Source organism: Harpia harpyja, chromosome 7 (assembly GCF_026419915.1).
Source record: "Harpia harpyja isolate bHarHar1 chromosome 7, bHarHar1 primary haplotype, whole genome shotgun sequence".
Taxonomy (NCBI): domain Eukaryota; kingdom Metazoa; phylum Chordata; class Aves; order Accipitriformes; family Accipitridae; genus Harpia; species Harpia harpyja.
The window spans coordinates 32,980,921-33,005,541 of record NC_068946.1 but is presented as its reverse complement, the minus strand read 5'-3'; the positions used below and the strand labels follow the sequence as shown (position 1 = coordinate 33,005,541).

The following is a 24,621-nucleotide window of genomic DNA, read 5'->3' as shown; positions in this document are numbered from 1 at the left end:
CCTAAATTCTCTCCCCTCTGAAGGGAAAACCTTCAGGTATTAAGAGAGCTAAGTTACGATGTGCAATTCTTAAAAGTTATGAACAACAGTTGTCGCAGAGGACAAAGTATATTATGAAATAACTCAAAGGAGATGATTCTATTTTCAGCCTTATTTGAAATCTGCATATGGTAAGTAACAACGGTTAGTCACGCTGTAACAACTGCCATTATATTTAACAACTGTTGGCTAGGTCTTTTATTAAAATAATTTGTATTTGGCTGTAAGCGTTCGTGTCTCCCAACACGTAGAAGGTGGGGCTCTGCAAACCTCCATTCATGAGAACGCCACCATTAACTCACGCCAGTTGACGCAGGAAGGCAAACGCTGTCACCTATCAGAAGCTAGATAAAACAGCTTTTTTGCGCCGAAGAACAGAATGGGGGACACCCCCACCCCACCCCCACCCCCGTTTGCAGCCCTTTTTAATTACAGTAATTACGAGGAAAGCCGCCGAGACCTGCGAAGGTAGACGCGAGCAGGCTGGCGACGCGCAGTGACTTTCCTTAAGCCACCGCCATGCCCATCCGTACGCCCTCCCCTCCAGCTGCAGAACCCCCTGTGCCCCAGAGCACCGTCCGTCGCCCACGCAGAGCGGGGGCCGTGCGTGGCGGCGGCGGCCGGCGGGGAGAGGCGCTGCCCCCGCCCCGGGCTCCTGCGGCGCCCCGCTCCGCTCCAGCCCAAAGCCCGACGCCCCGGCCGAAGCTCTCCGACGCTGCTCCTTCTGGGTCTGTCAGGGCAGGAGATGTGGGGCTACGCTCCGAGGGTCACGGCCAGCTCCACCCTTGGGCAAACCGGCGATTGCCCCTTCCCTAAAGCGCCGTCGCTTCACCCCACCGCGCCCAGCTGTTCAACCCCCGCCAAGCTCAGGTCCCTCGCCGCCCCCGCCCCCCCCCCAGCGCCGCCCCGGCTCCCTACCTGATCGGCTGGGGGGGTCTCTGACGGGTGGCGGGGGCCTCTCGCTGGGCGGGGGGGGCAGGGGTCCGGAGCGGCCCCCCCCGCCGCCGGGGGCCGAGGAGGACCCCAGCGAGATGTTCCTCTGGGGCAGGCGCGGCATCTCGTCGCTGCCGCCGGGGACGGGCGGGACGGGGGGCGGCCCCGGCCGGCTGGGGGGCGGCGGGGGCGCCGGGGCGCCGAGGCCGGGCCGGGGGGCGGAGGGCACGGGCGGCTTGCTGTTCTGCGGCGGCGGCGGGGGCAGAGCCGCCTCCCGGGCGGCCGGCGGCCGGTGCCCGGCGGGGGGCGGCGGGGGCGGCGGCTTGTCCTCCGCCGGCCGGCCCGGGGTGGGCGGCAGCGGCGGCCGGCCGGAGAAGGGGGGCGCCGCGCTGGGGCCGGGCTGCCGGAGGGGCCCGGCCGACCCCGCGCTGCGGCCGCCCGGGAACGGCGGGGGCGAGGGCCCCAGGCTGGGCTGCCGGCTCACGCCCGGCACCGGCGGCGACCCCCTGTTGTGCAGGCTGGAGGCGACGGGCCGGGGGGTGCTGGGCACCGGCGGCGGCGCGGCGTCGGGCTTGGAGCCGACGTCGGGCCTCGGCGGCGGCATGCGGCTCCTCTGCGGCTCGGGAGCGGAGGTCCGCGGGCCCGAGGGCGGCCCCGGGAAGCGCGGCGGGCCGGTCGGCGGAGAGAAGGGCTTGGCGGCTGCGGAGCGGCCTCCGGGCGGCAGGGCGGGCGGGCGGCCTCCCCCGGCATCTGCGGACAGGGGAGAGGGCATCAGCATCCGTCGGGCAGCGGCTTCGCCCGACGGCGTCCTGAGGGGCTGCGAACACCGAGGGGCAGCGGCTCGGCCTCGGCAAGGGGCCCGCAAGCCTTCGGGGCTGGGCGCCCAGGAACAGTCAGCAGCAGCTTTGGTAGCGTCGGGGAACCCCTCCGGAGCGGCCGGTTACATCCCGATAACGCTTATGAGGGACGACTCGCGAGAGAGCACGGTGGCCGCAAGGTAACGCAACGGATGCGGCCGCCACACAGCCAGCAGTAATGTGGGGAGGGAAGAAACGGTGCACCAAGAACAAGTGCTTGATGCCGTCAACCTGGAAGCAAAGGAATCTTAGCTTTTAAATGATACTTTACAACAGTCTGGCAAAAGGCTCTTTTCAGCCCTTTCTAGTAGCTGTTACCTAAGGATGTACTTGTGCTCGTCACGAAGAAGGCAGCCAGCCTTGCAGTTGAAGAAGTACTGTTCTGTGATGCCAGGAACTTTTGTATTAATATGAGTTCCCAAAATAAGACTGTGACGCAATAGAAAATAATACCAGCTCCGAGAGACTGTTTTGTACTTGTGCTGAAAAATTACGTTAGTCTATAAAATACATAAGATTCATAACACCCTGCAACCCCCATTGCCCAGTCCTCCTTCAACAAGCGTGAAATCCTATGTCCTTAACCTTACAAAACTCACTGGCCCCAGATCACCTTTGCTTCAAGGGGCACGAGGCTTTGGGCAGCTGTTTTGAAGAAGAATGCAGTGCATGCCCCCAGACAAGCCTGCAACTGCAGCCTGCGTACCAGCCAGCTGGGATGCCTCATGCGCTCCCTAAGTGGTAAATCATGCTGTTGTGGAGCTGACACAGATGTACTTTCCATTTGGAAAGTAGATCCTTTTTCCTGGTGCACAAAGGAGAATTAACCTGGAATCTTCTTAAGCTCCCCTCTGTCCTGCACACCCACAGCTAAGGCAGGACCTAGTCTGCCTGACTGTACTTTGCAGGTAGCAATTCAACTTTGCTGAGATCTTTAGTTTTCATCAATAACTAGTAGGATGGGTGGAGAGAGGAGTCTCACTTCTCCCTTGTAAAACCTAGTATTAAAACAAGATTCAAGCTGAAAATTACATTTCCTAAGAGCCTATTATATTTGAAGACTTCTTCAATCCCAGCAGGTAATTTATTGCAGTGCTATGAAGGTTTTAAGCAATGTCATTTACTTTTTCACACTGGAACTACAAGGTGTTTCTTACCGGCATCTCGACTTGCAGCAGATCTGAGCTTTGGCATTCCTGCTTGAAAAAGGCCTCCAAGGCCAGGTGGTCCTCCACCACCGAAGCTGCCACCACCGGCACCACCAAAACCCCCGCCGCCGCTGCCGCCACCGCCGCCTCCTCCAAAGCCACCACCGCCACCTCCACCAGGTCCTTTGGGTTCTGTTGGGAAAAAAATCCCCCACATTAGGCAGAGAACCGAGACTGATCCTGCGAAGTCATCTCTTTCATTAGAGCAACACTTGTAGCTGGGGAAAAATGGACGAGCTTTCAAAACACACAAGTCCTTGTTCAGGTTGGATCATTACAGCTACCATCACCACCACTATTGCACCATGGAAGAGGTGGTGCAATAAACATAGCCACTGTATTTCATTAAGCCATCACTTTTCTTTAGCCTGCTCTGGACTAGAAAGCTGAGAAACAGTCACTATGGAGAATTTGGAACTGAGCATGGATGGGACCTCTGAAAATATCATGTTGTCTTTGTTAGCGTCTTTGTAGCTGCTTCCCATTTCTTCATACCTTTGCTCTCTTATCCTTCCCCTCCACTTCTCCATAAGCAAACCGAGAGGGCAATCTCAGGAAATGAGAAAGGAAGGACGAAGACAGAGGTGTCCTTCCTCCTGGAGGTGTCTCTGGTGATCACTTCTGGGAAGGCACAGAACTCTGTCACTATTGATGATGTTGCAACATATCTACTTATTTAAAGCCTAGTGCAGAAAAAGATTTCATTTCTGATTACTTTCCTGTAGGTCCAGAAATGCAGTGACAGGATCATTAGCTGCTAATTTTTCCAATAGACAGGAATAATTTTATCAGCCCTCCCTTCCTCTCCCATTTCTCTCTAACGTAAATATTTCTGCTGTGACAACAGTGAGATGCTGGAAGTAAAATGAAAGTGTTTTCACAGCTACAAATACAGGGAAGAGCCCTGTTCATAGCATCACTGCAAAATGAGCAGGCCCACAGGTTGGCCTATCTGTGGACATCAGCTCTCAGATGATGGGCTACATGGCTGAGGATCAATTACTTAATTTCTTGGCATCTTGACTTCCACAACTTTGGGTGGGTAAAAATTTTACTGACTTCAAAGTAATTGAAACCTGTGGATGCATCGGATTGCACCTCTAATAATCCCACCCAGAAAAAAGGAGGAAGAATGTGTTCACGGGGGAATGTTTCACATCATCCTTCTCTTTTCTTAAGCATGTTCGCTCAGTTCAGTTCTGACTCACATAGGGTGTGAACCTCTGGAGAAATGCTGCTACTATGGTTTAGTCTTTCATCATGATTTGTTAATTCATGTAAACAATAGGCCCCATCATTTTAATCTTACTTTTAGCCCTCCTTTAATCCCCTTAATGCTTTTCTCCAGCTCATTACAATAGCTACAACATGTAACTTTGCTTTCAGAGATAATACTCAAGTGTTTAAAAACTAAAGTATCTGGCTGACTGCAGGACTGTATCTGTTTTTTTAATTATTCTTTATTGGTCACACTCCTTTGGGCATTTCCTTCTTTCCTCATCATCTTCCTATCACAGTCCAGCCTTTAATTGCATGGCCAGACCTCGACTGAGTTGTGTCACATTTGCTAATCAGTCTGTAGAAGTGTCTTCTCTCCCTAGGCAATAAAGGCTGTTCCTCTGACGCAGCAGGCCCTTGCTCCTCGCTCTTCTCCTGTTTCTGTTCTGTCTTCCCAGTGCTTTTGCTACATGGGCTTTTCCAGCCTCCTCTCAACACTTGCTGAGATGTACAGTGCACAGCTGGATGGAGACCTTGTCTCCATTCAAGTAAGTGGAGCAGCTGCCTTGTGCCAGAGCACCACCAGGCAGGCTGAGCAACAAGGCTCAGCCAAAAAGCTAACACCCCTGAGTCACTCCAGAAATGGCAAAACTGCGTGCAGCCGTGACACACAAGTGGGGCTGTGGCTCCTGGTTCTGGTTTTGCTTTAAGTGGTACTGCGGCCATTAACAAGCCAATGGTGTCGTGCCAGGGGTGCCTTTATTTTTATACTGTTTATGCGAAAGCAGAGTCTGAAATTCCACTTTATTCTCTGTGCTGTCCTCAGTCCTGACAGGGTCTTGTTTGCCTGATCTGCTGCAGCTCCTCAGCAGAGCTCCTAGTTGGGTTTGCATAGTTTTCTGATTTAAGCAAATGAGAAAATAAACTGCTTTATGAAAGTCAGCAAACAAATTAACACTCGCATTTCATAAGTAATACTTGATTTCTCAGCTGACTTAATCCATGATGAACAGAATTTATTTTTATGCATGCCAACTGCTGGCATTTTATTTTACTTACTTGTCTCATGGCAGTTCATCTGATGATATACAAAATAATTTTCTGCATTCAGGTATGTAGAACCATTCACGCATACAGAAACTCCAACATGCAGAATCATACTTACTGTCTAGAATCGGAGCACTTCTGTCATTAGTAACAGTCTTCTTTAGCTTTTTTCCTTTGGTAATATCAGATAATAGAGCATTTCGCCCTGCTTGTTCTGACCTGCTTAGGGATGGCTTTTCAGTATTTGCCTGCAAAATAAAATTAAAAATGAGGAGGAAAAATAAACCTCAACTTCTAGCTACAAAGCTCTGCTCAAATATGGTAGTTACTTGAGACCTCAGTTTCTGTTCTAACAGCACTGGATTGGGTAGCACGCCACGTCTGGTTTCGTGAATGATCTTATAGGTAGCTGGCCTTTTTACTGACTTGAGGCCGCAAACACTGCTGCTATTCTAACCCACACTACTCACTGGAAACAGAACAGTTTTATGCGAATTCACATTTTTTTTTAACTCAAGATTTAGAGTCTCTGATCTTTTAAAGCCAAGGCACATCTGTGGCAAATTGCCATTTTGGAGACTGAACAAGAACAGACTACACACATAATTTGATTACACAAAAAGGTGGACATTCTTGAAAGTTGTAGTGAAAGCTCCTAATATAGGAATTCTGGATAAATCAGAAGAAAGATGGATCTTTAGCTACTATTTTAGTTTTGATAGAAATACTTTAAAATGGCAATCACCACTTCAACAATATAGACCTCTTCAAATAGACCCAATAAAACCTTTAGATGCCTAAGGTTTTTCTCAATGGTCCTCTTTTTCAGTTTGTTTTGGTGACACAGTTTTTCAAGGAAGAACCAAAAAAAACCCCCAAACATACACATATATGCGTGCGCGTGCACACACACACACATATATATGGTTATTTCTTCTAGGAAATGGTGGCTCCTGAAAAGCTTTCTAACTTAGCAGATCAGTGTTATGGAAATTTCCTGAAAGGTGGTGAGAGGTGCCATGGAGGGACCAAGCACAGAGTCCGTATCTTGCTTGTGGTGGAAAATGAGGGAAAGAGTCTTCAGCGGCACAGCCCGACCTATCTGTGCAACCAGCTAGGGTTTTGCTATGAAAATATCTGAGTACTTTACAATGGCATTTCAAGAAGCCTTTTTCTTTCTTGTGAGGTGAGGATCTTTTAGTGAGGTGACTGACTGTCGGAGGGCAAACACAGCACAAACTCTATTTTTTCTTAGGCTGACTTAGCTCCGATGTAGTCTCACCCACCATGCTGTGCCAGCAGTGGATCCTGTGTTCATACCACAGGCTGGCCAAGGGAGCTATGCTGGCTATGAACTATCCTTACCAAATTTAAACAATAGGATTGTTTTTTTCCAGCTCGGGTCATGTAAGTACTGGAGTAGAACAAGGGAGAAGGTGGGAGTACATGGCTGGAGAAAGGCAAAGGGAGAGCAAGACTTCAATTCTCCTGACTTAGACAAGCTGTTGAGGAGCTGTGCCTCGCCACCCAGGATCCCTACACCAGATCAAACCACCAGTGTGGGAGGAAGAGGAGGAGGGAGAGTCAATGTGGCTAGTGACATCCATATGGGCACTGGAAGGGAGTGGAAGTGATAGTCCCTCTTGTAGGATCAATTATCAACCGTAAACAAAATGTCAGAGAGCTTTCCCCAAATATCATGCATACCCTTGTCCACACCTCAGTGCCTCTGGACGTCCCGCTCAATATGACAAGCAGCAACAGAGGACAGTGTATACGGTACATTTACCTCCTGTAAAACTTACCAAGGCCAGAGTTGGGGGGGGAGGGGGAGCTGGAGGGGGAGGCACGGGCATGATGGAAGGCTGAGCTCTGTCTGGTCTTGCTAAGAAACCTGCATAGCAAAACACAGAAACACACAAGGCCCAGAGATTAATACATCTTAATAAATAAATTTCTACTGGGCTAAAAAACATCCTTGCAGCTAACAGGTTTATCTGCTGCGTTTTCTAAGTCTAAATAGTCTGTAAAAAGCACTTCATGTTTCATTGTATGGAAACCAGCTGCATCCTTAAACAGGGGCTCCCTACATGATCCCCATTGCCATACAAACTCACAGAGATACAGATCCAGTTTTGCACACGTAAGCAACCCATGCATTGCTATGGCAATGCACAAAAATGCAATCTTGTTCCTGTGGAAGTACTTCAGGATAATCCCATAGCTATACCATCAACCCTTGCTTCAAGAAGGCATCATCTCTTTAAGATCATACTCAGATGCTGACCTTTTAAAGCCCTTAAATTGCTCGAAGATACACACACACACACACACACAGTTATGGGTGGGGTAGAACAGCAGAACTCTAGGAAGGACTCATGCTTCTTCCTTTCTCCCTGCTCGCTCTGAAGACTCCAAGCTCCATCATCACCTCTGAATGCACCTTCCTCCTCCTCAGGAGCAGCACACACAGCCTTGCTCTGTGCGCTTTCCCAGAGGAGGAAGAGCAAGCAGGCAGCCCAGCCTCTCAGCCGCAGGCTGCTGCAGAGGGAAAAGCCTGGCTGCCAAAGCTCGGGCTTCCCTGCTGGAGACCAGGCTCCTGTTTTTCCCCACCCCAAGCAGAACTTCCAACCTAGGGCAATCCTAGGAGGGTCACACCTGAGATGTAGAACTTCATTACAACAAAAATATTAAACGATAAAAAAGAAAGGACAAGCATCGAGGAATTTTTTTCAAGTCACAAGGGCTTTTTGTGGCATTTTGGCACACTGCTCGCTAGAACTGTGCCTATCGGAGGCTCCAGGGGTTTTCTAATGGTGCTATGGCATTTCAGGATGTGCTTTGCTCTTGCCCATTCACCTGAGCCAGCTTTAGTAACAGTGATTTGCCACCATTTATATAATGTTTGCACAAGACAGGCAAACACAGTGGGAATAAGAATAAGGGTTATTCTCCAGACAAGCCCAGGCTGATGGCCAAGTTCCCCAGGGCAGTTATTTACAAGAATACACAGCTCTTACTTTCTGAAGTCACTTAATTGTTTTTGATAAAACCAAGGAGAAGCGTAATAGCACAGTATCTGCCAAATCAACTTCATGCTAGGCACACTACCCTTTACAGTTTAAATGAGCATTAGGAAAATGTTGTGAATGGAACAAAGTGACATTTGCAGTGAGGGTTTGAGGTGAGTCACCATCTACAAAGCCTGTAATGGCTCTGAGATGATCCATGATATGTGTGTGAGAAAAAAAATGATTAGAGGTACAGATTTATCTCATCAGATGCTCATGCTTCAAAAGAATTAGAATACAGCTATAACCCCCCCCCCCAAAAAAAACCCCAACCAACCAACAAACCTGCTGAGCTACCTTTCTCAGAAGAAAGCTTTTCTGAAATAAGACTTTAATGGCTTTTGTCTAAAGTCTTTAGGGAGGAAAGGGCTTGGAAAGGAGTTGGACACATCACCCCTCGCTCTGGCTGACTATCTAGAAAAAAACATGGAGTTCAAAGTGGCATGAGGCACTACCACTGTCTCTAGTGTTTGCAGGTTTTCTTCTCCTGTACTGCAGAAAGTGTTTCTCTTTCCGGTTACTGTGAAAGAGCAAGCAGAGCAGAGGGGAAGCTGGCAGATGGACAGACTGACTGACAAAAAGGAAACTGTGCGAAGCCAAGCCTGTGCAGTGCTGTGCAAACACATGCGTTCGCAAAGTCCTGCAAATGGACCAGTGTGCTCTCATCCGTCCTCTGGTGCGTTACTGCGCGCCTGATGGCGTCTCCCGAGAAGCACCACCTTCACATTCAGAGGATCTGCTTCAATTCAGTTATATTCCTGTCTTCTGTATTTCTAGCTCTCAGTTGTTACATAGAACTCTGCACAAAGCCCTATCATTTCCCGATCTGTTTATCCTAAATGCAATATTTGAAATCTGAAGCCTATTAAAAGCACCAAGACTAATGCTGCTTTGTTCTTCAGCTTCCTGTTTAAAAAAATAGTCAACAGGAAAATTATTTCTTACAGCAGACCACAACCATCCGGTTTCTTAACACAGTCTTTTCACAGCTGCAGTTGTCTCTAGCATAACTGTGCCATTAGGCTATTTCACCAAGCTTTTAACTCCTTCAACTGATTAAAAAGAGAAAGAGAAATTCTGCTCTCTGCACTGCTTTGATAAGAGGCCAAAGCAGTCTGGACAATGCACCGTGAGTCTCCTTGACATTCCATGTGCCATCGGAAAGTTTCTGGAGCAGGCAGAATAAAATTTGGTTTGATACCAGACTTTTAAATGAATTCCTTAAGGCAGCTCAGACCTGAATGCAGCAAGTGAGCCAGCTGGTCTGTGAAGCGCTCTCTCTAAAAAGCAGTATTTTTGCAAATGTCATAACTTGTCTACCTCCCTGTCAGTTAAGCGATTGCTTTCTGCATGCTTGTGGTGGTCTGGTCTACTTTTTTTTTCCTTTTAACTGGGCTGGTTTAGATCAGCTTCTTAAGGAATTGGTGGGGACAGAGGGGAAGAAAGGTATCACTCGAAGCTTGAGTTCTCTAAGGGGAAGCCACCACCCATGAACACATCCAGCCCCTCCAAAATCCTCCCTGCACACATTATTTGCAAGGAGGTAAGGGGGAGAAAGGCTCTGGGTGCCCCCTCTTTCCCTATCCCATATTCCAGAGGGATGACATTCTCCGATTTACCTGTAGTCACCAGCTAGTACCTCTTCTGGTACTGAAGGGCTTTCTCAACAGGACAGGAGTGGAAATTAGGTACACAGCTGCACACTGTGAACTTAGCATTTAGCTACTGCTGAACAAGCCCTGTAACCCCCAGAGCAGTTAGCAGGGGGGTCTGGAAAATGGCATTTTGGAAGCACAGGACAAGCTTCTGTAATAGGCCAAACTCAGGCAGAACTGGCTTGAAGTTTAATGCAAGCATCCCGCAGAGTTGTTTACTCATGATGTTCTAGAGCACACACTTCCTTTAGGAGCCATCAGAAAAAAGATCATATGGCATGACTCAGAGACCTGTGTGCCTGCACACAAAAGTATAATGCATACACTTACAGAGCCAGTAAAACACCCTAGTTTGTCAAATTTTAGCTTAAAACATAAGTTATGATACTTCACTCTTACTTTTGTCACACTCTGACTCTGCTTCTGCTGCTGAGAAAGAGAATTTCAGAAACTCAAGCTGAAACTTTGCAGCAAGAAACAGCACCTCTGTCTTTGAAGCTCTAACTCACTCTTGCTGCTCGGTTGTTAGATTTTGTACAATCTATTTCTTTGTCTGACTTTTTGTAAGAGAAAAAAAAAAAAGGTGCTCTCTGTATTTTTAAATTTGATCACTATAAGCCTGTAGGAAGAATAATAATGTATTTGAAGAGATGCAGCGACCTGGGGGCTTGCCCACACAGCACAGGGCAGTGCTGGGGCTGACCCTTGGGATGAGCAGCACCTCTGGGGCTGCAGAACCAAAGCAGCTGAGTCAGCACAATGCTGAACTTGAATTCCGCAGCTGCTTTGTTCATCACTAATTCGCAGGATCACTGTTTTGCACAGAGCATAGAGATGTTCTAAGATGTTAAGCGTAACTCTGCAGTTAGAGGAAAGCTTTGGTTACTGTCCTACACTTCAGCAATCGACTCAGTTCATTATTTGCTTTTGGTCAGTGGGAAAGAGCCAGATTGAAGAAATGGACATTATGTTCAATTGCTAACAGCTGACACTATAAAATACCTAAAATAGTGACTGATCCACGCAGTAATAAATTTTACCTACCAAATCTGTTAACAACCAAGTTGCTGATAACACTTGGTGCTGCAGGGTGTTGAAAAGGAACCAATTTGAAAAGACCAAGGCTGAAGGCATATCGGTACTTTGAAAGCCAGGACACATGCCCTTGCGTATTTTCTAGGCAGTAGTGTAAATTATAACAGCTTTTGAGAAGCTATATGGAAACGTTATATCTAGATGAGTATTGGTGGTGCAACAGAAAGGATTATGGTAACTAACCCACACACGTACACCACAGCGTCGGCCCTGGAGCCCCAACCGAACACAAAGGTCGTATTGTCAGCAAGAGAGAAGGATTTCCACAGCTGGCGGCAGCGTCGGCAGCTGCTCTCCCACTGCGAGGCAGGCGCCAGCAGCACCATGCACGCTGCCGTTTCCTCCGGAGGTCCAGCCCTGATCCGATCGGGGCTGCCATCGCTATGAGCAGGCACCCCACCGCAGCCCTCACACTTGCTCTGCACCGCCTCCGCTACAACCCCGGTGCCAGGGCAGCCTGCCTGCAGACCACGGGCAACCTTCTCGAGAGGGGTGTGCACGCAGCCTGCGTCTGCTGTCTTTTAAGAAAGTCACGCCAGCCGTTAGCAAACGAGATGCCCCAGAGCTGCCCGCCTGATCCCAGGTAAATCATATGATCCGAGCTGCATAAGGAAGCTCTGATTTTTGCAAGCTACCAGGCACGCCCGGCAGTCGCTATCAGACAAGGTATTAAAACACTATGATATGCAACGCATCATGGTAAAAACTAATTTCATTTTAAAACCAAAACAGAGGAGAGAGAAAGTATACGTTGCATTCTGCAAAGAGCCCCTTGCTCCGCGAAGTAATCCAGGAAGAGCAATAAGCAAAAGTGGCACTAAACTGAATTCCGTCAAACACAAATTCTGGGCATTTCAGATTTAATTTGGTACTTCAGAAATCATTTCAGGAGCATTACAAATGCTAAAAAGAAATGTGACACTTAACGCGGGGTGGACAGTGCGAACAACTGGACTGCAAGTGCACTGTTTGCATCTAGTCAGCCATTTTGAGCTGCTTCGAGGTGCCCCCTCTTAAACACATTGAGTCAGAGGCAGACAGACAGCTCGCTGCGGTTAATCATTTCCTGCATGATTAATTTCCAAGCAAAAAAAGAGGAAGGAACAAACAACTGTAGAAATAAAATAGAATTGATAGAACTTCAGGGGAAAAAACCCCAAAGTCGCCCATTAAAATGCTGATTGGCCCTCTATGCAAAAGGACCTAACTTCCAAATCATTATTGATTTGGTTCTTTCAAAATGCATTACTTCCTGCTAATGAAAGTAGGGAAAATTTTTAAAAATCTGAATTTGAGGAAATTGGGCTAGGTTACCAAGTACTTCGGTAAGGTAGCTCTCAAAACAAAAAGGATAACTAACTGTAAACACATTACAAAGTAGTTGGAAAATCATTTAAAATCAGCTTCATACAGACCACAATATTTTTTCATTTCTGTTTTTTAACAAAGTCCAGAACTATTAAACTGTTTTGATAAAAAGTGTTACCAAGATGTCATGAAATTTGTTCAAGTCCCCCCGCTCCCACTTTCCTCAGTGGACCTGAGTCATCAGTAAGTCTACATGTCCCATGTTCCACTACCGTATCCTCCAAAGGCCATAGGGGCTCTCTGCTTTCAGAGAGTTGGTGCGGGAGTGCAGCAAGGTGTGAATGAGAGCTTTAGAGGATGCTGAAGACACTCCTCCCATGCAACACCATGCCAGTAAATCCCATCTAAAAAAATCAGGTATTTTTCTTCTTCTCTTTTTATAAAAGTTTCTAAATATGTAGAGACCTAAAAATAAATATACAGATAGATAGTTTTAACAACAAGGGCACCAAACCAAACCCAGTACAGCATGAAGCTACCTGAATATACTGAAGAGGAATTCCCCTACAGGGTGAAGAAAGATTATTTAGGAGACTTTCTGGCCTCAGTCACTCACACACAGAGCAGTGAAAAGCCTGACAGGTGCAGAAGTAACCTGATACAAGTTTTAATTGAGACACGGGGCGGGGTTGCTGTGTAACCACCCTATACTCAGCAGGAGAGCCTGGACTTTCCTCCTCCTAACTGGGATAAACCTTTCGAAGCCAAGGAGCTCTGGAGGAAGAAAGTGACACTAAAATGTTACTCTCAGTATTTTTGGGTCTTTTAACATAAGTGACTGGTCTTTTAAGGATGGTTTCTGGCTGAAACGACACTTCTTTTGGTGCAGGGATTACAAGACTTTGTGGCCTGAGAAAGGACATTACAAGGGTGTGAGAATGCAAATTGTCCTGTCCTGTCTGGAGGAAGCCATGGTAGCGAAAGGAGGCACTAACGTTTCACCCTTGAAACCACTTGCAGAGATCTGGACAGCCAAAAGACAGACCAACAGAGGAGAAGTTACTTTGGATGCATGACACCCAGGGAAATTCTGGGGAGCTGCTGCTGCCAGAGAGAGGAAGCCAGCTTTATTTGGGACTTTTCGCATTTCAGAGAAACTCTCCACAGTACCTGAAATGAGTGGTATGACTTTCCACCCAGACTGAAAAATGCCATCCCCTATGCAAAATGTCAGGGCAGAGAAAGTGGCCGGTACCAGCGATGCCAGAGAGCTCTTGCCCAGACCCCAAGTCAGAGCTTCCTTTTTCTTTCCACAAATGGCCCTCGGAGGGGTGATGGATGGTAGGCTTCATTCATGGGCACATGCGTAAAGTGGATGAGGTCTGTGTGGCCCCAAAATAGGACTTAGCCCAACCTGAATGACGCACAGGAGCTGGCAAGAACAGGAAGATCTGCCACGGGGAACTGTGTCTTTACAAATTCAGCAGTGACCGACTTGGGGGATGCAACGCCATTCTGCTATGGTCAGGGGCCAAAAAGGAGAGAAGAGGAAAGCAAGAGCCTGGAGGTCTCTGGCAGGAGTGCACTGGGCATTCCTGGGGAAGAAACACATGTCAGGCCAGTATCACAGTGAGCATTTTTTCAGCCCTACTTAGGCTGCAGAGAGATGATATTGTTTTGTTTTGTTTTAGACAGACCCTTTTCAATAAATTGCAGAGTTCTAATCTTTTACCGCTTACAACAGTGCAACTGAGCTATGTGAGAGGTGCAGGTACTAGGGGGGTAGTGAGGAAAAGTAAGATAAATAACCACAACAGCAAACAAAGCACAAGACTAGTTAGAAAAAAAAATGAGAGGACGTCGTGAGGTGCTTTCACGTCTCTGTACGTGTTATCCCAGGCACCCGCGTCCTGCCAACCCTATGGCATCTCCATCTTCCTCCACCCCTCATGCTCACCTCCCTCATCCCCAAGCACCCAGCCAAGTGCAGTGACCTTGCAGGCAGCACTGGCTGCAGCTCACACTGGGCAATTTCCCAGAGCCTTAAAACCCCCTAAACACTTTCGATCTACCTCTTAGCATCACAGGAAAACTGTAACAAAGCAGGTTACTGGGGAGTGTCAGTGACAAGTGAACTATCAGACCACTGAGCCAGCACACAACTGTGGGGTCCATGACAAGTTGCATCCAGCAAACCTCATCTGTCAAAGGCAAGCAGGAGTTACATGGCGAAAATCCAGTGGCACTGCATCCATGGAAAATTACAGCTAAGAAATAGGCCGCTATGGTGTCAGAATGTTGTTTTAATCCAAGTATTTTAAAAAGCTTTTTTCTTTTCAGTAACATATTTTTCAAGATATGCAGAGGATCATAGGCAATGGGTAGCTTTGGAGGACTGCCCCCAGTCACCAATATAGTCACTATTTGAAAGAAGCAGCAAAGCTTTTGGTCAGTTTAAGTGTTTGGATGCTGACTTGAGAAAAGCTGATAATGTGAGAGCAAATACACTATAGCAGAAAGTATCTCTCTGACTCACTGAAAACAGAAATTACTTCCATCCAACCCATGCTCCTATAATTTCTTTCAGCCAGTGCTTCCAGAGATGTACAGAAATAGTCCTGTTCCCTCAGACTCTGAGAATTGGCTCACACCACCCGCCACAGCAACCCTGCCCTGAGGAGCGGGACCTCAGCCATGCAAACGACGCCTGGAGCAAAGCCCCTGCACCAGGCACCACGGGAGGGAGCCTCGTTGGTGTTTTAAAACAAGTACCTATGTGTCATTCCTCAGTAGGAGATCGGGGCCAAATGCAGCAGAGAAATCTAGAGTTACTGGGCTGTATCCCAGCCCTCGGGACAGGAGGACACAACTTGAGACATTGCAACCTCCTACAGCTCCCTCCCTACTCCTGCCTCCCTGCCAAAAAATGAAAAGCCCTTCCCCCAGCCCCTCCACAAAGAAAAGCCCTACAGCAAACAGCTTCACCCTCTCTCCCAGGCAGAAGTGATGGTTAAGGACCGAGCTGTTTGTGCCTGAGCTCTTACTTCCAGCGTCCAGAGCACAGCTGCCTGCAATATTCAATCATGTACCATGCAAGACAGCCTTTAGTCAACCCGAGTGTTTGAAACAACGCACAAGGCTGTGTTATCCTAGGCACACTGCCCAACGCGGCCAAGAAGGGATTCACCCAGGCTGGAGGCGACCTCAGCGTGCAGCCCTAAAGAAAGGGACCCTTGTAATGGTGCTCTGGAGAGGCTGTAGGGACAACCTCTCCGCATAGGGACAACATATGTGGGGCAACAAGGACCTGATGTCTCTCTTCATTTTATTCCCTCGCCTGTTCCTCCTTGTGAACATTTTGTGTTCACAAACTACTGTTCCTAATACATAGACCAAGATCTTCTCTCCGATGGGGCTGCTTTTTCCAGTGTCTCATTACTGCTGAGGTGATCACTCAGTGTCATGTGGCTTGTTCAGCAGCATGTGCTTTGCTGCACAGCGTTCTCCCCAAAACTTTAGCCATCTTAAGCTCTAGGAGCTGTTAGTAGGGTGACCAGGCTAGTTCAGAAATTAAGGACTTCTGAGTACTGCCTCTAGCTCGCTGGGTCCTAAATCAGAAAAAAAGCATTGCAATAAGTTGGAAAAAGTCCTGAAGAGCAGGACCCTTTCCACCACCTTATCCTCACAACGCGGCACCACTCAGCTCTCCGACCGGACAGGGTCATTTGTGGCTTGACGGTGGCAGGCAGCCTGCACAGAGAGGCAGGCGGAGGGCAGGAAGGGATGTCTCCCACACCCCACACCTGGTGACCCAGAGGCGGAAAGGCACGGGCTGGGCCTTGGAGCCCCCAGCTTGTTACCATGGGAAAATAACTTTAGTTCACATTAGTGTCCCCGCCTTTTGCCTTTCCACCTATTGCTCCATTGGGTTTTTTTGAGGCTGCTATGGGTCTGACCACTTGTTTCCTTTCTGTAGCATGAAAGCAATTCTGCCATTTGAATCAAATTGACAGAATTCTGGAAGATATCTCCCCCCCCCCCCCCCCCCGTTTTCTAGCACAACAGGCCAAAAAGTATCAGGAATTAGTCTGAATGGTTTTTTTGGACACTTGAGTTGTTGCAACTTTCAGCCAGCATGGAAAGAAGTCATAGGAACCAAATTTGGTGAGTGAGCCCTGGGATTTTGCTGGTGGTCTTCTGCTCACCTCAGTTGCCCACTGGCGTGCCATGGGTCCCCTTCACAGCAGCTGTTATAAGGAGAGGGACTTCTCTCTGCAAATCCTGAGGGTGGGATGAAAAGAGCCTGTTTGGAGCCACAGGTTACATCGTGGGAGCTCTAGGACATCCCATGCCACATCCTTTCCGTGCCCAGGGCACTAAATTAATAACGTTGTGACCTGCGTAATGCCATTGCTGAAGCTGTGTTCATTCACCTTTCTCTTCTGACCAACAGGATGACATGAAGCTGTAGTCGAAAGCATTTTACTATAGTGAAGGCATACAGAAAAGGATCAAGGCGCTGACACACTGTCAGATTATTCTACTTCTCAGTAGGTGTAGGTTTAGAATTCAGTTGGCTTCAGCATTCAAATAGGCTTTTTTAACATAAAGTGTTTTCTTCATCACCATCAGCTAAGTCTTACTAAACCTGCAGTGAACTGTGACTGGTCTACTAAAGCCAGCATCTATAAAATAATATTAAAATAGCAACTACCTCTGAAGGGGAAATCTGAGGCATATAAGGTCCAGACATGTGGAATTCATTTAAAACACCATTTTCCAATCCTTCTCTCTTGTAAATATTGCAATATTCCTATAAGAATGTTGAAAAACTACAGTGCACAGAGATTAGTTCAGATTTCACATCAAAAGCCCAAACAAAATGTTAAGCGGCCTGGGCAGTCAGCAGGGAAAGAGCAACTACACAAGCAAGAGTGCATTAGTTTTTACAGCCCAGGTGTCGATATGAATTAGAGAGTAACATGAATACCTGTCATTAGAGCCACAATCAAAGACTGATCTGCCCCGAGTGTAGGAAAAACAAAACAAAACCCAGCCCCAGATCTTCATAATGTAAGGCAGCCTGCTCCGCCAAAGACAGTTCAGAAAAACGACTACCACCTCAGAGCCAGGTTACTGTCAATAAAAGCCTCAGTTCAGTGCGGTAAGCCCCATAAATCAGTTTTGTGAGAAAGAGGCAATGAGGTCTGGTAGAGATTTTAATTAAAAAGAAAAAAAAAATTATTTTCCATTCCAAAAGTTAATTTTGGATGATTTGAGGCTGCAAAGTGCCGAGACTCCAAACCTCCACTAAAAGGGGTGGAGGTGGAGAGTCTGATTTTACTCTCAGAGTTCGTGGAAAGGCTCAGGCTAGTTTTCAGAGGGGGCTGGATGAGACCCATTGTACCTTATGACTTTGCTGAAAGTGTTTGAATTATTTGGGATGATCAGACTTGAAGATTAAGAAGACTGCATCCTGCAAAGTCCCTTGACGTTCTCTGCTGTGCAGGGATTTGCACTGTAGCTCGGGGTTAGTCATTAAACCAGATCATTCGTGAGGCACTGAATCATATTTGCCCATAAGTAATGAATTTGAGGAGTGTCACAGACAGCAATCAAAGTTGGTGTTGGCTCCCACAACACTATCTTTTGGATGCAGAAGGCTGGTGGAGCAAGGACGACAGCCACAGTCTGCACAGAGATGCCATCCCTTGTATTCAGCACTGCGGGCATCTTACTTCATGAACTTGGGGAGAGCAACTGGCAAGATATACTGTCATCTGTCTCAAAGTACCGTGACCTACTGAAAAACTCCCTGTAACTTTCCCTCTGTGCCCTGCTCACAGACCACAAACTGAATAGAAACTCACATCAGACCTTACAAACTGACTAGATACTAAATGAGGACTCATTCTGCATATGACTTGTATCCTCTGTGTTCGCAAACTGTCTCTGACCTCCGATGCAAAAAGCTATATAATAACATTTGATCTGCCATTTAAATGCTTATTTCAGTAACATGATCAGGGAAAGTTAAGTTCTTTGACGACTCTGCTGGGCTGTTACAAAACAATTACTTTTTTATAATTCACATTCCCAATGGAATTAAGGCAAGTTTGCAAATTAAGCAATGGAAAATTTTCACCTTACTGAGGTATAAATGAATATACACAAAATATACCATTACTTTGCATACTACAGAGTTTTTAGTATTTACTATGATTGGTATTTTATCATAGATCCTACTCTGAGAATAGCTACAAAATGGAACTCTTTTTTACATGATTTATATAATAACTAGCTTACAGTAATTAAAAATGAGTACCACTTTCAAAGCCCCAAAACCCTGACATATGTGAAGCTGGGCAACGTATGCTGGGTATCTGCACATGCAGGGAGTTGGACGACAAAGTGTCCATTTTCACAAGCAATCAAAGCAACTCACAGCATCCGTTCTTGCTCGCTTGGAAGAGGGCCTCTGCCCTCTGAGGTTTGGCCTGCTGTGTAGTTCATACTGCGTCTCAGAAAGCTTTCAGATGGGCTGCTATGGTTTCAGTAATTATTTTTAAAGGTTCTCAGCAATATAAAAACAAATCTGTGGAAGAGATTTTAAAATCAGGATGGAAGTAATAAAGGGGAGGGAAAAGAGGAGGCAAAAAGTAATCTGAAACAGAGGGTCTGCTTCAGCAAACAACTCCTCCCCTCCCCAAACTCGAGGACTTCTATCACCCCTTCTTCATGTTGGAGCCAACCTTAGCTCACCCCAGACTGCTCGGATACCGTGGCCAAAAGGTGATCATCTTTTCAAAAGGGTCTACAAAACTGTAGAAACTGCATCCAAAGCAATAAAAACCAAAAAGCAAAATAAAACAAAAAAAAACCCAAGGTGAATTAAGGATAAGAGATTCATCTTAATCTTAAATATCCTACCGTACATATTTTGGTTTGAAATGGATTCATTGAGAAACAACAAAGAAAAGCAACATTGTTACTGAAAACACATTATTTCACATGCAAATTTACATGATCACCTAGTATCCTGGCAGTACTGGCAAATGAAGTCTTGTTCTAATCCATATTAAAAACCAAGTCCAAGACATTATGTTCCTGCACCACCAGATTATTTGCCTGGTTGGAATCCAGCAAGAAACTTCTGCAACTTACTTCAGAGAAATAGACAGAGGAAGCAATACATTATTGCTATTAAAAATTGTTCAATAAGACAACTAAAAAACTATCTTTCGATGGCTTGTACAAAACTAACAGACCAGATAACCATTAAGTAAAGTAGATTGAAGGTTGCCATCATCTCTATATTGTTTGGTTCTTTGTATCATGTATAAAATCTATTAAATCAGACCATCTTTTTCTCTATTTTAAAAAACACAGATTTTATAACACACCCATATTAATCATGTTGAACCACCACCTTTATTACTACAGCAAGAAAAGCTTAATCTTAAAAGCCTAATTTTTTAATAAAAGTGAAATAATGTATCAGCTGTCCTTAGCTGATAGCAACTGCTCTAGTCTCACTCCAGACCTATGAAGTCTTCTACCAGAGGAAGATATGGTCCAAAAGTAGTAATGCTATCTGTATGATAAATGATGAGGGCTGCCAGTTGAAGCTCTAGGGCTAAAGCAGACTACCAGCAGGGAAGATGAAGACTTGTCTTTTCCTCCCGCGATACTGAACCACTGAATCCACCACATGCCTTATCCTGAGCTGACCAGCACTTCCCCGCCTCCAAGACCCGTTACTGGACGAAACGAACTGCTACCTAATGGAAATACGTATAGCAACCCTGCAGAGGATTTCCTGCTCTAGACTCGCTTCTTAGGAAGAACAGCTCCAGAGCAAATTAGTGGTTTGGTTACCGCCCTGCAGAAGGTCACCTCCAAGCCAGGGACCAACCGGAGGGATGGGTGGAGGAGCAAAGGCAGGAGGGAGCTTGGAGACACCGTCTCTCTCTGCCAGCCTGGAGATGAGTTCCAGATCATCCTCCTGAACTGAAATCACGTGAGGGAGGTGAAACCGGTGGGCTGGGTTTAGAGACATCCCCAGGCAAGAAGCCTGATGCCCTGGTGGCTGCTATCTCAGACTCCCATTCACAGCTGAAGTGGTAGAAGGACAGACCTGAAACTCTGCCTCCTCTATTTGGATTTAGTTTGGCTCTTTACGAAGCAGTAAAAATCTAACCCACAGTGCACTGAATACCTCTCCAGGTGTAATAGGAGAGACCTTAGCTTTCAGCATCTGAGTTTACATGTGTGCAAGTCACCCGCGATGCTCATGCGCTGTTCCTATCATTGACAATTTCCATTTGGTCCAATCTGGAAAACATCCTGAGTAATACAAGGACTAATTTTTCTGTTAAGTGTTTCCAACGCTGCCTTTTGGCAAGAAAAAATGTCAAAAGTCACTTGGAAAGGAAAGGTACAGCTCAGAGATGTTTCAATTATTTCATAAATAAGCTGCCAAAATGCAAAGAGTAAAATCCAGGCCATACTAATATTCTTCATATTTATACCATTATAAGCCAACCGAAGAACAGAGTATTGACCAACCGCAATTACATTTTATTTCATTTAGTGGAGTAGAGCTACAACAAAAATTCAACTCAAAATAGCTTTATAAAGCCATTTTTACAGAAATCTTGGAGTTTCACCTATTTTTGCAGCAGGACTTGATATTTATGAAATACAGACATTTATAAAATATAGGTGAGAGAACATTGAAACAGAGGGTTCAGATTTTACACCTGGCACTTTAGCTGAAGACTGAGCATTGATATTGGGACTGTGAAATTTGCACATATGCATCCGAGTACACAGTACACATCTGTAGCAGATGATGCCAATTTAAACACCTACAGTAAGGGCACACAGTTAAGCTGTCCATACCTAATCTAAGGTTTTCATTGTACAGTTGAAAGTCCTATAAGTAAAGATAGCTTCTGAAGATTTCATTTATGAAATACTCTTCTCTACTTGTTTTGGCAATTATCTAATAGATGGCAAGGTACAAGTGCTGTTTCGCATCAGTTCTTTGAAACTCAAAGCAATTCTAATGTTATATGAAAGACTAACTCAGTCTAGGAATTTAGATTCCCTGTTCCACCTGGAAAGGCACTAAAATTCGTGTATGTTGGTATACTACAGGATTTAATAATGTGTGGTTTTTGGGGGAAAAAAAAAAATAGAAGTGGGAAACTAATTTTATGTCCTGTCAAAGTTTGAGACATGAAGAGATTTCTATCTTAATCAGGAATTAAAAAAACCCAAACAACTGGTTTTGTTCTTAGGAGCAGAAATTTCACCAGACCCCACATTTGCTTTAGGTATCTTAAATTTCTTTTAAAAGATAATTTTAGAATTTTCTGATTTCTGAAATCTAAATTTTGTGTCAAATTCACCTTTGATCTCAGGGAAAAAAATATGTTTTGATAAACAATGGCTTTAATTAGAAAAGCTTTTCAATAAAAATGTCCTGAAAAACTATAACTGCGATCATTAACTTTGATATCCAAACAGAAATTTTCCAACTTAGGTATCTAAATCCTATGGCTAGAGGCTTATGTTTTCATAGCTTCGCTAGTGTATTGACATGGCGCTGCTGACCCCGCACAGGTCTCTCTTACTGACTCCTGACTGCCTTGATCACCCCCTGCTCCTGGGAAGGACACGGGGTGAGTCGGTGCTACTAGAGCTAAGACTGGGAGGACACAGATGCAGTCAAGCAAGGGGGCCCGAAGTCCTGTAAAAGGGGACTAGTTTAAAGCATGGCACAAATCAAACCAAAAGCAACCAAGGACAACAAAGTGAAAACGCCCTTCTGCTTTCCTCCACGTCTCTGATTACAGAAGTCTTTGCTCCAATTTATTTCTCTTTGGAAACAACTTTTTACAGCTGCACATGGCAAGTACTTAGCTAGCGAGCGAAGAAGAGAAGCTGGAAAGAATGATTATTAATGCATTCTGCCAAAAAAATAGGCAGGGCAAAGTCTTTCGCAGCTTAGCACAAAAACTAGTCAATCTTCGCCTGCGCAAAGAGGCAGCATGTCCTGCGTTGCCTTCCTGAGAAGGAAAACAGTGCAGCCACATTGCCTACTGCAGCAACCTGGGCTGGACCCCGAGGAAACATGCAGCACCCCCCACTTTCTACTTGTGAATCTGGTCAAGTCCACACACATTAAGAGAGAGCATTTGCCCAAGTCATTGTTAGTTAAACCCAAGCGATTCCATTCAGCTATCTGCATTTTATTTTAAATATTTATATCTCCAACCATTTTCCACGATCTTGGACAACCAAGTGTTTCCATGCAGCAAGTGTAGTCAAAGGCAACGTGTCACGTGGGTGCCTGCCCTGGAGGGCACAGGTTTACCAGGGGGCTCAGGGGACCGTAGTGACATCACACATGAGGTCATATCTAGCTGACTGCCTAGGTCAGACCCGGGTGGATGTGCTAGGCAGGTGAATATGCTAAGAGGGGCAAATCCACATCTTGCCTGAACTCAGTGGGAGCTGCAAGCCATTGCCTGAGGAGAGACAAGGTGCTCCGGGGCAGGCAGCAGCTCCTGGTTCCTGCCAGGTTTTTGGAAGCAGTTCCCAGCCAGCATCGCACCTTCGTGTTAGCTGGCAGCTCTGAGACAGCCTGCTCCACAGGCCACGCAGGAGCTCATTGTGAGCCCAGGGAGCAGCTGGTTTTGGAGGTTTTTTGCCTCCATGCAAGACAGCAGGTCTAGTTGAGCTGCTGCTGGTATTCCAAATGCAGCTTTTTGCATAAAAAGTAGTAGTTTGGTACTGTTTAATAAAAAAAAAAAAAGTATGTAGGGCATACCACTGCCACGAAAAAAAATACCCACAAAAACCAGAAGCATCCACATACCATCATTCAACACTTGTATTTCCTCTTTAGAACCTTCATCAGCAAGTCCTCTTACTCCACAGGACTGCTCAAATTTGTCCTTGCTAATACCAATCTACCAAAAGCTCAGAGGAGAAAACAAATTGGTCGCTGCAGGCTGGAGTGCTCAGTGCAGGTGCCCTGAAACAGCAGGTTTTGGAGGGTGGCAGCCAATATCCCCTTTAATTTCTTTGTAATAAGAGTGGTTGTCACAGTTGTTAAACCCTAGCTAAAGTTAGCATCACATCTGCTGAGTCCTGTAAATACAGCTGAAACCCTGATCAAACTGGCTGAACGGTTTGGCTAGCTTGCATGGGCAAAACCAAATTGGGTTTATTTTAAGTAAGTTTGAAGACTAAGTTTAGCATATGGCAGACTGAAATACGGCTCCTAACATCTCTGCTTTCAAAACCAGAATTGGTAATTAAACGGAGAGCTAAGAACCACTTCAAATCTGAGGCCACAAGCTTCTAGATAAAAAGAAAACTTCTTCCAAACACAGAAAGCTGTTGTATCTGGATCAAACCCACAGCTGAAAGGAAGCTTTGTGTTGGTTTTATTGGGTCATAAGACATTATAACTCTCAAGAAGTCTACTTTCTCTCTTAAACTGCAATCCTGATGACTGGCAGTCCCCAAACAAGTGCTATTGCAAGGATCACCGTTTTCTTCTGTACCTGCCAAGGCTCTTATAAGCAGCTGGCTCGCAGAGGGCTGGGTTGTATGTGGTGCTGGTCCAGGCACCACCACACAGAGAAAAAGCCCCACTTCTGCGTAGAAGTGGTACAGCAGCACCAGGGCTGCAGTGTGAACAAAGCCTGAACTCTGCAGCCAGACGCTGCTTCAGGCGAGCCCTGATCCATCAGAACTTGCTATTAGGAAACGCTGTTCAATGCAGACCAAACTGGTTTTCCACAGCCAGTGGGAATTTGCAGTTTGCCATTAGTACCAGCATTTTCAGATCCGTGACAAAAATGAGCTGTTTTCTGCCTTCCCGCAACTCTTCGCCTGAGAAAGCAGCACAGCCTGCCTTTTCAGGTCTCCCTCTTACACCGGGAGCTGACCTGGTAGTTATGTTGCCAGCTGCTAGTGATAACAACCAACACTTTCCCACAGCGCACAGTATAAAGCACTCATTTTATCCATTGACGCCTAAATTAGAAGAGCAAAATCTCCTCAGGAAACTCAGGAACAGCATGTCACCTTCCTTCCCTGAAAAGCGCCGTATGGGATACACTGTACCATACATATGGAAGTGTTTATTGCCTGTAAAATAACTACTCAG

At 46.2% G+C, this 24,621-nt stretch overlaps 1 protein-coding gene across 4 annotated transcripts in view; it reads right to left on the bottom strand.

The window, feature by feature from the left end:
- Positions 1 to 24,621, bottom strand: part of WIPF1 (WAS/WASL interacting protein family member 1) — a 58,628-nt gene that overhangs the window by 10,070 nt on the left and 23,937 nt on the right. For all 4 annotated transcript variants that reach the window (XM_052791605.1, XM_052791607.1, XM_052791608.1 and 1 more), the window contains 4 exons: positions 7,108 to 7,196; positions 5,421 to 5,550; positions 2,987 to 3,169; positions 958 to 1,722 (listed from right to left, as the gene is read on the bottom strand). In XM_052791605.1, the coding sequence (XP_052647565.1) occupies positions 958 to 1,722; positions 2,987 to 3,169; positions 5,421 to 5,550; positions 7,108 to 7,158 (1,129 nt within the window). In that variant the 5' untranslated portion in view covers positions 7,159 to 7,196. The remainder of the gene's footprint in view (positions 1 to 957; positions 1,723 to 2,986; positions 3,170 to 5,420; positions 5,551 to 7,107; positions 7,197 to 24,621) is intronic.